The sequence below is a fragment of the Numida meleagris genome, chromosome 11 (genome assembly GCF_002078875.1).
Source record: "Numida meleagris isolate 19003 breed g44 Domestic line chromosome 11, NumMel1.0, whole genome shotgun sequence".
Taxonomy (NCBI): Eukaryota; Metazoa; Chordata; class Aves; order Galliformes; family Numididae; genus Numida; species Numida meleagris.
In genome coordinates, this window is record NC_034419.1 from 8,441,887 (window position 1) to 8,457,675 (window position 15,789).

The 15,789-nt window shown below is 35.2% G+C and overlaps 1 protein-coding gene across 3 annotated transcripts in view; it reads right to left on the bottom strand.

Annotated features, from left to right (window-relative positions):
• Window positions 1,065-15,789, bottom strand: part of IL17RD (interleukin 17 receptor D) — a 65,447-nt gene continuing 50,722 nt past the window's right edge. For all 3 annotated transcript variants that reach the window (XM_021409140.1, XM_021409139.1, XM_021409138.1), the window contains 10 exons: window positions 14,901-15,019; window positions 14,330-14,450; window positions 13,403-13,447; window positions 13,161-13,312; window positions 12,356-12,421; window positions 11,763-11,817; window positions 10,814-10,924; window positions 9,046-9,230; window positions 6,687-7,626; window positions 1,065-4,471 (listed from right to left, as the gene is read on the bottom strand). In XM_021409140.1, the coding sequence (XP_021264815.1) occupies window positions 4,356-4,471; window positions 6,687-7,626; window positions 9,046-9,230; window positions 10,814-10,924; window positions 11,763-11,817; window positions 12,356-12,421; window positions 13,161-13,312; window positions 13,403-13,447; window positions 14,330-14,450; window positions 14,901-14,948 (1,839 nt within the window). In that variant the 5' untranslated portion in view covers window positions 14,949-15,019 and the 3' untranslated portion in view covers window positions 1,065-4,355. The remainder of the gene's footprint in view (window positions 4,472-6,686; window positions 7,627-9,045; window positions 9,231-10,813; window positions 10,925-11,762; window positions 11,818-12,355; window positions 12,422-13,160; window positions 13,313-13,402; window positions 13,448-14,329; window positions 14,451-14,900; window positions 15,020-15,789) is intronic.

Here is a 15,789-nt window from a genome sequence, read left to right on the forward strand (position 1 = left end):
CCAACAGTTCCCAAACATCAGGAAAACATTCTGAGGGTTCTCATATTTTAAACCAAAAGTATAAAAACTAGAGCAGTACCTCCTTTCCACTTTCTTTCAGCCACAGAGTCCCTTGTGTTTAGGACTCCAAGCAGAGCACATGAAGAACAGGACTGCAGAACATCCTTATGGATAATACACCTTGAAGAAGCCCGGTTCAGATAAGTAACTTTAAATTTTCTCTTGAATTATAAATGCAATTATTAACACACTTAATGACACTTCAGAGTGTCTCTGATTTATGTAGCGATATGAACAGAATTAGGAATTGGGGGATAGAGACCCAGAAAATACGGCAGCTATAAAAATTTTAAACAGCATCCTGTAAAGTCAAAATATAAACCAATTCAACACAGCTAACGTATATGCAAACAAAGCACGAAGTATGGAGTTCAATTCTTCAATAATAACAGTTTTAGAGTCTCATTACAGATTTTTCTTCTCTTTAAGTTCAATTGTGCCATTCTGAGTGAGTTATAAAAGCCTGCATTTACCTGAGCATACAAGTGGTTCTAAGACTTGAGAACACAGTCTGGAGGATTCCTTGAGTGGAACAGTTCTTTGAAATTCATTCAGATTTAAAAAAAAAATTGTAAAGGCATATAAATGTTAGATAATTATTGCATCTTTGACAAAACGCATCCAGTGCAGTTCATTGTAGCTTCATGTGGACAGATTTCACTCGACATGTAAACTACATCATGCTAAGAGACCGTCCATGAGGATGCATGGAAAATAATTTTATAAAATCATATTAAGGCAGTTTTATTAAAGGAAATATCAGACCCAGTCTTTCCAGTACAGAACTTTCAGACAACTGTAGTTTCTTACAGTAGCTCGACTATATTAAACACACATCAAAATATCTGTCTCCTTTCTAGATGTGGAGTGTGAATAGCAGTTCAAGTCTGATTATTCATGTGGTGTGAGTAATTGCATAAACTGGATAATTGCAAAATTGGATAAAACAACTGGACTCGAGCTAAGTCTTTCTATACTACTAAGAAAAGCCAAACAAAACCAACTCAACAAAAATGTTTTATTCCAATGCTTAACTTGTAACTTAAAGTATCATAAAATTTTATTTCTGCAAATATCAGCCGCATTCTATTTTCAACAGTTGTTGTGTTTATGTTCTGGTACAATTATGGCAACAATGCTTATCAAAATGTTGGTCATAGAGCTATATCTTGAACCTTTGGCTTTCCAATGTTTTTTCCATCCTCCCAAAAAATGTATTTTAAAACATCCAATGTCCACACAGTTGCGTCTAGTAGTAACAGTAATTAAGGGGATTCTTTCACCATTAATTTTATTTAGAGTTTACTAATGCTTGAAAATAGTAGTAAGCTAACCTCTAATGTGTGTATTTACATATTTGTTTTTAAAATATTTTTACAAGGATTTTTGCTGTTGCTTTTATTGGAGGAAAAATACAGAACTTTTGCAAACTCAACACTATTTCCTTCTAGTATGTCAATATACATATCCTTTTTCTAATTTTATGAATTACTGTGCTTTTGTAAAAAATTATGTCTAAATTTGATCAAGCTTCATTTTCTTCAAATCTGTGTGTATATATATATATATATACACATATATCTTGAAGTGTGGGTTTGTTCTATTATACATTTTCCATTAAGTATATTTTCTTTCTTCCAAGGTCATGCAATATACTGTTTCCACTTTCTGCTACGAAGGAATGAAGGAATTCTTTGCTTGTTTGTGTTTTCCCACCTATAAAAGATTTGACTGGCATCCACATAGACCTTTCAAAATTACAAAACAATTAAGATTTGCAGGATTATACAGCAAATTTTGAAGAAATCAAAGTAAAAACATGAAAAAAAAAACTAGCAACCTCTTTTCTCCATTTTCAAAACAGAGCTTTCTTAGACCTCAAAATGAAAACTTACTTCCTTAAAGTAACACTGAATTTAACAGAACCACAGAATCTTCCCAGTCTTTAGCCTAGCATAAAATAGCAGTATGTGTACTAGGACTTTCCCTGGAGGAAAGCAGAGTTACCTTCATCTTCCAATTGCTAAGAAATTGCCTCTTCCTTATGATTGTAGCTTTGGTACTTCTATGCACAGCAGCTCTTCAGCACACTACTTCTGCAACTTTTCTCCCTGTATTTTATCAATCCAACCACTTTCACTACTAAAGCTAGCAAAAAAATGCACTAAATCAAGAACTTGCATGGTTAGATTTAGAGAAGGAGCATTTACACCTCTAGATTATTCTGCCTAGTTTGCCCCAGGTACTTTTAAACACAAAGGAATGGGAAAAAATGAAGTACTTTGCTTTTGTTACAGCATGCAAAAAAATCAGTGAAGGTGCAGATAATCCACTCTGTACTCAGCTTATTTAGATACTGTGAGTTTAAGATTTTTCAGTTAGTGCTCTTTCAAATTCAGAAAAAAGGTACAGTAGGATTAATGGACATTACATTAACAGACAAGAACCTCCAAATCTGACACATACATATGTCATCACATTATAATTCCATATTAAAACTGCAAAGCATGCTAAGGTTCTGCCATCAATTGGTAAGTTCAAATAATTGTTACACTTCACCATTTACAGCACCTTTCTTACTGTATTTGTGACAGCAATTTCAAGAGTCTTCTGTTTGGATCTTCAAATGATTACATATAAACCAATGCAAAAACAAACAAACAAATCTAAAACTTCAAAGCTGCTCAGCCAAAATCATCACTGCTTTAATGGTTCTATTTCATACTATTAAAATGGATAATATAATGTAACAATTAGCAAAGCCTAATTCTCATCTATTAAAACAGTGAGAACATTTGAGGAGTTGGAGTTCTCCCTCCACACATTCCTAAAGTAGCCTCCTGGTCATAGAAAATGAAGACAGATGAATTGAGTCAGAGTTTGACTCCATGAGCTAAACTAGCAAAGGCACACTGAGATGTTGTCCTTTACTATTTGCTGTTACCATTCTGGTGCCTAGAACTGTAGTTAGTTACACAGCTGGATTTTACTTGAAAAGTTTCTCTTTGGTAATAGCAGCAACACTTGGAAAAGGGTGTACCACCTGGCCAGTGCAGAACAGAAGACTCACATGCCCCATGCCCTTAGATAAACATGACCAGTTGTATTTTTTGCTTTTTTTTCCCTGTTTGTTAATATAAGACTAATAATAGAACACTATCTTAATCACTAAGTAATGATAAGTACTGTGAACTTCAAAACAACTCCAAGGCTTCTCTTTAGTTGCTCGGGGACATGATTTAGTGGTGGGTTATTAGAGTTAGAGTAGTATGGTTAGGCTGTGGTTGGACTTGATGATCTTTAAGGTCTTTTCCAACCTGAGCAATTCTATGATTCTATGAAAGCAAAGTATTCATGTCTCTTAACTGTCTTAATTTGTTTTACCTCTGGTTATTCTGTAGCAGCATCTCCTTGAGTATGACATTCCCCATACAGCATACGTAGGTTATGGCTGAACAGAGCCAGAATTATGTCTTAAATACTAATTTTGGACTTTCTTCCCCTGTCTCTTTAAAGTATTCTTTATATTAGCACGTCTAGGAAGAAAACAGGAAACTTAGTTTACATAGTATCAGTCAGTATATGTAGAATTCATGTCTATTAGAAAAATGATACTTCACACTCAATACCGTGTTACTTGTGAGTCATCACAGCCAGATTGTGGAGAAAAGAGAGGAGAATCATACAGAACAAGGAGACATGTTTATCTGAAATTGAATACTGAGACACATTAACATTTGGGAAAAAGAAAAAACCACGAAGATAGGAACCAAAATATTTCTAGAAGAAAATAATTTTTCCTGATTAATAATTTCTTGATCTCACCTTTGATTTTTTGTCTTCCTTCTTAAAAATATCCTGCTCTAATTTACTACAACACTCCTACCATCAAACATGTCAGCATTCAATGCTAGAGTCTGGAATACAAAACAGTAATTACTCAGACTCAGTATTCTGAACAATTTTATGTCCAGTTGCAACATTAAGTCTAGTAAAAAAGGTCACTTTTTATTACGACATCTATAAACAGTATAACATCATGAAACTTAAATTAGTAATAGGAATAATACTGAAATGTTTTCTCATCTGTTCTTCCATGCTGCATTTTTCAAATCATGAAAGACTGTATTAAGCCCAATAAGATCAAGCCTACTGGCCATAAAAATCCCTTGTGAATAGCAGGTCATCTTCAGGTGGTATTTGTTCCTTCAAGTAGATTTAGAGCTGGAATAGCGTGGTGGTTAAAGCACAGAGGCTGCTGATAAAGTGGCAATGCATAAGAATGTATTGATGTATTACAAAGGAGCAATTGCCTGCAGTTCATCAGTATGGATATGACAATGAAGTTCTGCTTTACATATTCCAGGCACTAAGAACTTTGTGGAAGTGATTACAGGAGGTTCTTCTTCCCCTAGTAAAAAAAAATAAAATAAAAATAAATAGGTGGTTCATTACTCCAAATACTGAAATTGTATTAGTTCAACATTTTAGAAGCAGTGCAAAGAAAACTTATGAAAACCATCCAGATTATAATGCCTCGCTGAACTACCATGCTCAGTAATTCCTTATCTAAAGAAAAGATACTTTTCTCTCCAGGTAGGGCTTAATGGAGAAGACTCTAGGTTCATTCACTAAATTGACCTATTAAAGGCCTAGCTGTTGGGATTTCTGCCACATTATTTCGGTCTGAACTTCAGTAGGTCATGCCTAATGTGATGATCCTTTTGAGAATCTCCTTTTTGCAGTGATGTACGTATCTACTTCACTGTCTATTGTCTGTACGTGAATTGCACTGAAAGTGTTAGAAATTGTGTGATTTATGAATTCAAAAGATTGAATAAAACTGTCTACTAAAGAAGAAAGGAGATCTATCATGAGGTGTGTATACTCACTTCTAAATGGCAGAGCTATTCAATTATGTTGTGACAAAGAAATGGATAAAAAACAGGTAGCCAGAACAGAAATGGTACTGTGAATTCAGAGTCATAATTGGGACTTGTCCAACTATTAGAACGTGAATACGAGCAACACAATTCTATTTACTCTTCTCATTACTAGGCATATAAATATTAGTGCTATAAATATTTTCTATGTCTGTGAGAGTAAAAAGGTGTAATGAGTTGCAAACTATTTAATAGGCAGGTGGCACAAGTTCTAGATAGTTCTTTGTACTGAATGAAGACCATGGTTTCAGTGAGGGGAACTCTGAGCGAGAGTCACGGTGGTACTTTTGGACAGGGACAATGAATGAGAAAACATCAGAAGTTATTCTGGTTTCCCTGGCTGTTGGAACATCAGTGTTAAGATTCATCCTTATCAGCTAGTGCTAAAACATTCAAAGTCTGCAGCCGAAACATGCAAACAAGTATGTATGTGACTTGAGATTTAATTACTGGGAAGACTGTCTCTTTCTTTCAGAGACCACTTGGCAGCTGAGATCTCAGCTGAGAGCTCTGTGATGGAGAGGAATACTGGTAAGGCATTCACACAGAGAGGCATTAATCTACCTTCATAGACACTGTCTGTAAATCTTCCCAACATATGTGAAAAAAGCTGACTTAGAAGATGACAGGAAATTAAAGAATATAATATGAAATTTGAAACAATAACTAGGTATTTATGTCTTATACAATTAAATCAATAAATATGTATTTTTTCCACAAAGTTTTCATTTTTTTATAATTTGTTTTTTAGAGACTATAGAACCTATAGATAGAGATGCTGTATCCATCAATGAATATCTGTATGTTCCCTTCCTAACAAAATTATGGCATCAAAGATGGCTTATGAATTATCTGAATAATGAAAAAAATGCATTTAGGTAAGACAAAAGTCTATCAAGTTAGCTCATTGCCAACACTCAATCAAGAAAGCAGAACAGCATATCAGCATCAAAATGCAATATTCACCTGCTGTAGCTGCTTAAGAAAGATCTCAAATCTTCTTATCCTAAAAATAAAATTGCTGGAACATTTCATATTGATGTAGTTGTGATGCCAATTCAATGTGTTCAAACTGGTATGGTGAGATCAGCTTTTCACATGGCTTGTGGCAATATTTATGCCATCTAACTGCAGGCAATTACATCTTTGAATCTCTTTTTGAGAGTCTGCTGAGCATATAAGTTCCTCCTGTGAAACCCTTTAGTTCATTCCTCTCAGCTCCATATCCAATGAGCCCAACGCAAACCTGAAGCTTGAGTTAACCACAGTATAGAGCATAACCCTAAAGATTGTGCTATGTATTGGAGCAAAATAGGACATCAGTTTAGACGTACGGCCTTTCTTCAAGTAGGCTTCACCACAGTACCCTCCTGATTAAACCACACAGCTGTCAGCTTAGTACGCCAGCTGCCAAGGAGTCTCTGGAAGAAAGATGCAATCTTTCTGGTAATTAGGTCAATTAATGAAAAGTGGCTTACTAATATGAACTTTATGAGATCTTACTTAGCTAAGGATCCCCTCCTCACAATAAGATTAATTTTTCTAAAGTTACTTAGAACCTATCTTTTTTGACCAGCTGTACGTAATACTTATCTTCCTCTGCAGTTTTCTATGTTCCTTATATAGTATCTTTAGTATTTGAAGATGTATCAATGTATTTTTTAAAACATCATTGTATCTTACCTAAACCTGATGATGAAGAAACACTTCCTGTGATGGAAGAAGTTTCAGTTTGATCTGTCAGTAGTCCTTCCATTAAAGGTAAAGATAATTCAGATGAAGGAACAGACGAATCATAGATTCCAGAATCTCGAGGCATATCTTTAAGATTCGAAGCTTTAACAGCATGTAACAATGGTCGAAGAACAGAGCTGCCACCACCTTGAATGTCCTGAGTTTCTATATCTTCTCCAAGATTTAAGTGCTGAATTATACAGTGAGAGTCTGAATTTCCAGCTGAAATATTATTTACATCTGTTTTCAGGTAAAAATCGTCATCCATCGCCTGTTTATTCACTAAGTCATTTAAAACCAAGCCTGAGTCAAATTTTTCCATGACAGGCTCCGAGTAATGTAAAGGATGTGGAAGGAAGGGAATAAATTGTTTCTCAAACCAGTCTGGTTCCTGATCAATGAACTGATGCATATTACAAATGGCAACATAAAGAGACCTACCAGATTTGCTCCTGAAATAATTCCTTTTACTGACGTTAACGGGAAACACCTCTGAATCCTGCATGCTAAGGTCTCTGGAATGTAAATGTGAATAAAGCTGAGGCAGATTGTCCATGAGTTTATATTTTGTACTTAGATCCAAAATACCAGGAATGTCTCCTTCACAGGAGTAATCAAAGTAGACTGCAATGAACTTGCAGAGGTCATTTGAATTCTGCTTTGCCTGACGAAGCTTCTCTGCAACAGTCAACACAGCAAACAGAAATAGTTCTCCTTTCCCTGTGTCTTTGGTTACTCCTCTGTGTTTCCAATTCTTTTTTTCAACGAAGTATTTCATTCCTTTGGAACACACAATGATGATAAACTGAGACTCGTTTATTTTTTTAATGAGCCATTCTTTCTGACTTTCTTTACAGATTTTCAGATCTTCCCACAAATCTAGAGCCACCTAGAAAAAGCAAAGAACATTCCACTTGATATTTTTATTACATACATTTAATAATAAAATTTAAATAATGTATTGTATTTATCCAAGAATTGAGAATTACAAGTTTAACTATCTCTTGTTCCTGATGCAAATGCAAGCTGTTTAAAAAGCGAAATAAGTGATAATTAATACAGCATCGGTAGAGGACAAACTAGAACCAGCAGTACTACTTCAGTAATTATTCACCAGTCTAAACATTGCCTGTGGGCTAAATATGTCACTGGGCTGAGGAAATAAGTGAGCTGCTAAGGTAAAAAACAAACAAACAAAAAACCAGTCACAATTCAAAACCAAAACCACTTACTAAGTCTTCTCTCAAGCTTTTTTTTTTTTTTACTGAGAAATACCTATTTTTGCTCTGCTATCTTACCTACATCAGAATAGAAAACTTTGTCTCATCAGAAGACAGAGTAAGTGGATGCCCAGAACACCAAGCCTCATGAAGACTGCTACCTCAGTCAACTACAGGAAGAAAGCGATCATGTATGAGGAGAGAAGTCACTTGGGACTGCTTGGAAATGCGCTGATAAAGGCACAGTGTGGTGGTTTTGCTTTTGCGTTTCTTTTTATTTCTATTCTTCAGGAAAATGTCTGATTTTCCATCTGTGAGAAAGGACTTTTAGTATTGTCATGTTATGATTTTAAAGGGGTCTCAAATGCCATTTTGTTTTGTTCTTTATGAGACAACATTCTTGTTTCACATAAAACAAAATTGTAAAACTGTTCTGTTATACACTGAGCAATAATGTTATAATTAAACCCCACAGATTTAATAACAATACAGATTACTTCTGGACATAGATGCTATCAATATTTTACTTATATAGTTTACTAATCTGAAATGATGCCTGATGTCATATGTTGCAGGGTACAGTTAGAGTGCTAGCAGCTCAACTCCATGCTATTCCACAGACTTATGGTGTATTAGTACTAAATACTAATCTAAAATGTACTAATCTCAAATAGGGATTCCAATTTGTTATTGTTAGAACACCTGATCCAAACCATTTTCAGCGTATGAATGAACTGTGAACATCTACTACAATGAGGCATCAATTATTTTCATGTGCTTGGCCACCAGAGGTCAGACTTGCTGCAGGGCTGAAAAATCATTTCCCATTCATAGATGTAGAATCACAGTGGCAGGATTAAAATTGAACAAAAATAAACCAGTAACTGTCTCGCTTTCCACAATTCTGTCTTCTGTGCAGACTAGGATCTGTTCCTTTCCTTAAGTGAAGAAAATTTATGTAATACATAGAAAAATAATGGATGTGTGTCCAAAGGAGATGTTGAAACACCCTGCTTCTATCATTACGAGTTTTGCAAGTACTCTTTTAATTAAAGTAATTCTGTTAACAGAAGAAATGTTGAGCTTACCTCACAACCACAAAAGTCCTGAAGAAAATAAGCAAAGCATTGGATGACATTAATGTGTTTCTGGCAGTCTTTACTGGAATAGCAGATGAATACTTTTGGCCGGGGGCGAAGACTTTCCACAGGGAGACCTGCACCATAAGCTGAAGATTCTGAGCTCTCCTCATCTAGATGAGAATATATATTCTCTAAATTGGAAAAAAAGAAAGGGAATTCATACTATAAAGGTGTTCTTTTGTTTATTTGAACTTTCTAGACTTTCAACTAAAGCATATAGAAAAGATTTTTTTTCAAATTCATTTCCAGCCTGAAAAGGTTGCATACCCTCAATTCATCAGCTTCTGAGCTGTTACATATGTGGAACATACTTGGAAAAGGAAATATGAAATTGTATTGCTGCACAGCTCAGGAAACTCAAGATTTGGTTTGTAAGAATGAAAGTAGAAAAAGTAGCATGAAGTTGTTTCACCTCACTGTGAAAAAAACCTTTAAGACATACCGTCATGAAGAGCTTCCTGCATAACTAAGTCCTTTTGAATATTAAACTCCAGGAGTAGAGATCCTTTCAGAATATCATACAGCATCTCTCTGGTACGTCATGTTTTTGAAAACTAATTTGGCATTCATTTGAATTAAGATAAAATTAACTTAGTTCAAAACAGCTATTAGTGTTTCCTTCCTTGGATGGATGCATTTAGACTGGAACATGGGTGTGTTATACCAGACTAATTCAATCTAGTTCTACAGTTGATTAAACTAATTTTGAATAAAACATGCCTATTTCAAGATATAAACTTTGACCTAGGGATTTGTTTTAGAACAATTCACCATGAATAACTACTCTGGAACAACTCTCCGTGTAGACAAATCCTCAGTGATTTGTCTTTTTGTTGGAACTGTGCTAGTTGTGAGCAAAGGAACAGTCACAGAAGAGCAGAAGGTAAAAGGATTTAACCCAAATGGCATATAGCACTTGCAGCATATCTCATTTCCAAAATTCAGATGGATAACACAGATATGTGAGGCTTAGGGAATGTAATCACTTTTTCCATATTCATGAAACAGCACGATTCCCTAGGTTCTACGAAAAAATGCCAACTGATTTTTAACATCTCAATGTAACAAGCACAGCTTGCCAGCTCCTGCACACAGAGCAGAGAGAAATCAGTGAATAGGGATGGAATCTAATATACAGAAACATCTGCAACTAAGTTTTAGGAAGAGTAAATTTAGGGAGACGGCTTAGGATGAAGTGTAAAGGCAACTTCCAGGAAAGTGAGCAATCTGGAATAATAGATACAAGTAGTATTCCAGACAGTGCTGAGAATTATACTCCTGTCACACGGCTTTACATCCCTTCTGGCTTAGAATAAATATCAGTTAGATACTTTTGAATGAAATCGGGCAATATTTAAAATATGTCCATTTACAGTTACGTTTGTATTCTACACAGGCCATGCATTACTTTCAGAAGTAAACAGAAACCCTAATCAAAAAATAATTTCCATCAATTCTTCAGTTCTCTTCTTTCTACACTGAAGCCTAGACTTGCGATGTAATACTTCTTTTGGAAACAAATCACCATGATGCACTGGACTAAGAATTTGCCACACGTTTCAACAACTTTCAAAGTTGTTGAAAGGAAAGAGGAAGAGGTAAAAAAGGAAGTTCTTCAGATAAAGGTATTTATAGAATAAAGCTACCAGATAGGGCCCTTTTAGTTGCAAATGTGCATCTTTATATGAACTCTGTACTGAGTAAACCCTCTTACCTTGCTGCTTTTTGCGGCACATCACCGTGAAAAGTGTTGCAAATGCTGAGATGACAACTAAAGGCACTGTAATGGCAATAGCTCTTATTGGTCCAGCCCACGGAGAATGTACTTGGAAGAACAAAGCAGAATGAGGCATGTGCTTGTTAGAACAATTTAATCAAATCTTTACACTGGGAATGTAAAAAAACAACATGATCTGCTTCATTTAAAAGAGGTTTTATGCTAACTGCCCCAATGACCACAGCATTAGAGCAACTAACATAAGTAACAAGTGCTTTACGCATAGTGCCCCCCCCCATAATGGGGGCTTTACATGAGTTATATTTTTAACAAGATTCACAAGAGTCATTTGAACTACTGGATTTTCATTCCAGAGTGCTCAAATAGTGGCTTCCTACAAAGACTACTTTTGTACCAATCCATTGTGTCTATTGCCTTCATCCATGGCTATGCTTTGGGTCTGCAGCTATATTGTGAAATCCTCACTTCATCTCTTAAGGACAGGCCAAGCGTTCAACTGACAAATTTTCCAGACTGCTTAATTTCATTTCAGGGCTGAAGTGCATGGTCAGGTTATGTGTTTAGGCTGCTCTCATAGTTTCATTACATTACATTATTTCCACACTACTGTATGCATTGTTTGTTTGCAATTAAGGTATAGATTATGAATTTTCATATCCATATGTATAACAAAAGTTAATGTACCCACAACTACTTCCAATTATATCTTGATCTAAACTGTACTAAATATAAATGTATAGAAATGCAGATGTGTATACACAAGCATGCTCTCTTCTCATTCGGTCAAAAGATCACAGCACATTTGCATCAGCAGTCTTCATTACAGCAAACAGATATATCAAATCAACATTTATTACCAATATAATCAAAACAATCTAAATTAGTAAGGTAAATATGACATACTGTTTAAAAAAACTATTCGTACCTGGTTTTAGTGCATAGTGCATTGTTTTCCTTGTTGTATTAGTGTCATCAACCAGCTTTGGAAAGTAAAAATTGAATTTTATTTTGTGGAAATTTCATTTCATTTTCTGCAATATTGAAACAACTATAACAGCTTCCACAACCTGATGAGAAACTTCCTGTTCAAAAAGTTACAGTTAAAGAGCACCAAAGAGTACTAACTAATGAAATCATCTGTCTTTGATAGTACGTAGCTTATTCTCCCGATACTAACTTTTAGAGTTCATGTACCGTCATCATAAAAAGAGACATAATTTACAAGTATAGTAGAAATTGACCAAACTTTATAATTCCAATGAAGAACCAAAATCCAAGAATCATTCAGGCTCACAATTTTACTTGAAGGCACAACTGAAAGTACTATGTGCTTAGAGAAGCGCAACTATGGAAAGGTCAAGAATAATCTACCTAAAACCTTTACTTTGCCAAGGTACCTCAGTAAGAATGCCCAAAGTCTAGTTTTACCAAAGACTTTGACTTGAGATACTTTAGTTTCAGTTAATTCCTCCATGAATGTATTCATTCTGCTGCAGTACAAATGACTGTAAATATTACCTCAATTATATAATCTCCTGGAGTTACGTTCTGAAGAGTACAACTTGTAGTATCTGTGTTTTGCTCCTACATCAAAAAAAGAAAATACTCTGCATGACACTCACATACTTTTAAAATATAATGTAAAATACATTCATATTGATTTAGAAATGTAGGATGCTCTTCTATATTAGGATATCTTAAACCAGCTCAGCTGAGTCTCTACTCAAATATGCAAGGACTACAATCCTCTGCCTGCAGAACTTGAATATGATCAGTTAACCAAAGGGAAAAAAAATGGTTTTCAAAAGTTGTCCACTGAGATCAAATTTGCCATTGAATAATAACCTAAGTTAAGGAAAACAATACAGCAAATTGCAGCACCCGTTGAAAGACTTACACACAGTTGTACAAAGTCATAGAGAACCTAGTTCTACACACCAGTGAAATGAGCGCTACTTTGTGACACCATCTTGAATAGGTAATCTGTTCAGTGGTAAAATTTGGTGTAGAGATCAAATCACGTAATTGGAAGGAACATTTAACAAATGCAATAAGATGCAGTTTGAAGTACTCATCAGTTGTATGGCCTTCAAGACAGAACAGCCTCTTCTCATTTGCTTATAGTATTCACCACCACTGGAGCACTCAAGTGTTGTTTTAACCGATGAGTGCTATCACAATACAACAGATATTTACAGAAATAGCACCAAGTAGTCTAAAATTTTTAAAGTGATCAAATTCCGTATTATGTTTCCATAAAACCTTAGAACATCCACGTGAATGGGTCCTCTGCCTTTGAGAGTTGCAAAACACAGTGACGTACCTGTTTGCAGGTCTTTTGCTTGAATGGCCCTTCATGCTTCAGTTTGTAGTGAAGAAAGTAATACCTAAATCCAAAGTTGTGGGGAGCATGATCAAAAGACACTTGCATGTTAAAACCCTGCTGGGTAACATTCAGATTTCGTGGCTTCCAGTCTGTCAGAAAAAATATTCATAAACCGGCAAGTGACTCTTCAAGGACAGTAACTTTTTATAAGTATATAGAAAGCAATACGTTTTACTTACAAGGTTTGCAGATGAGATTTTCTGGCTGTAGCAACAATTCACATGCTAAAAATACAGGTAAAAGTTATTAATGATAGAGCATCTACATGCTATGCTATGTGAGTATAAAAACAAAGTGCAAAAGAAGGGAGTTACTTCAGCATTTTGAAGTCAGTACTCTCATTCCTTTTCCAATCTGTAATGTGCTCAGAGTAAACATATTCTGCAAATTCAGCTTCTATGTTATGATTCAAGTGCTTCCTCATCTTTAAATGAGATATATAGGTTCAGTAATTTGAAAATAGTAGTCCTTAGTGGGACAAATACCAACATTTTACCCAAAATGGCGCTTACACTTAGATTCTATTTAATTCTATTTAGGCACTGATGAGTTTATTCAAGTTTTTTCTCATTAGGCTGCAATAGGAATTGCTAATTGCTAAGTAATTTTGAGAAATTCAACCTGATTTGTTGCTAACTCATTTCATATGCATTCATCTTTACCTACCTCTACATACTCATTTTTGAAACTGATCTCAAAAGCAAAAACAGTTTGAGCTTTTTCTCAGTGTCCAGTGAAGGGAAGAAAAGGAATGAACCATCTTCATGAGTCAAATGGTCTTGAGAACGAGGACAGTAATCCTGCTGCAGGCAGATCTCAGGCAATTACAGGCCTTCCTGAGACCTTCCCTCTGGTCAGTGGCTAACATGAATTATGCATTACAGATTTATCACTGGAATTCAAATTCTTTCCACTTAACACCCAGATCTTCTTTCAAAGTCTACGTCAATAACTATCTTAACCTAGACTCCTCTGACATCACCATGTTTTACACGAAAAGCTATTCTTTTACATCAGAAAAGCTATTTCTGAAAACAACAACAACAAAAAAAAACGGAGGGGAAAGGAATGCTATTATGCAATACTATATTGCATGAAATACTTACGTCGAGTTCGGAAAAAAAATGGGTGATAATTACTTTCATTTTTAATGGAAGGAAAAGGCACAATCTTTACAAAGTAATCTGTTTCAAACTTCAGATTTGCAAAGGGATTGGATTCCATTCCCTACACAAAAAACACAAAATTGAAAAAAGTTTAACTAAAGACATTTTCTTTCAGTATAAGCCCACAGATCTGCAAACATGAGGATTAATTAATACATTAAGAAACTTTTATCTCTCCCTCCATTACAACATTGACATGAGGAAGCTTCACACAGAGTTAGGATGTGGACTTGTTACAGATGTGCCACCTGTACCCCACAGTCACCCCAAACAATTTTGTGACAGTTTCCAGCCTCAGGAAAGCTTCTTAAGAAGGGGAGTAGATCTATCTCCAGGTCAACAACTGTTCACTAAAGAACAACAACGTTAGGAAGCAATCTACACCCTAAAAAACAGCACATTAATTATACATCTATATAAATATATACACAAATTTATAAACAGCACATAAGCATGTTCAGCACTACACACACAAGCAACAGTGAAGCATTTCTTGAATGAAAGCACTTACTGTTCTTTTAAAACTTGGGCTCAACTGCTTTGGATCTCTTAAAACCATCTGCTGACATTGTCTTCCCTCTGATTTTAACTCTTCAAGTATTACTCGGAATCCTCTCAGGTATTCAATCCCTGCAAACAGCAGAGCATTTAAAACAGACTAATATTTCAAAATGCAGTCAGTGATATCTTATGTTACATGAAGATAGTTCATTTCTCTTTACAGCTAAATCCTAGCCCTCATATGAAATACATTTGTGTTTTAATACTTGTTGTCACATTAGTTCTTCCCACATCTTCTATCTTGCCTATTTAGAATTCAGACTCTGGCAAAGGCTGTAATTACTACACATCTGTGTAATACTTAGAGCAGAGCAATTCCCACTCCAGCTGGGGCTTCCAAATTATCACTGCAATATAAATTATCTTCATCAGCAATACACTACATAGTAACTTTGTATTGCCATTATTTGCAATACAATGCAACAGTTTGCTAGCAAATTATGGAAATATGTCTTTATAACACATTCTTATAATTTTTCAACTGTCAGATTAAAGGGATAGCAGCTATTACAATTTTTTTGTTTCTAGTATAGTACAGCTTAACAGAAAGCTTGACTTAGAAGGAATGGAATCTATTCCAGTGTGTGCACACGTCCAGTTATTTATAAGTAATGCCAGAACTACACTCATAGTTTTCAAGCTACTCTAACACAACCAACTCTCAGCACAGTCTTTGCATTTCTTTGCAGTGTTCTCATCATGGAATTACTTAATTACATGACTAAACTGAGTCACAGTCATAAAAACGTCACAGGACAATATCAGTGTTACGCTGTGATAGTTTTGTGGCTCAGGTGTCAAAGTCACCGTGCAGTTCTTCAAAACAAATTGCCATTGCT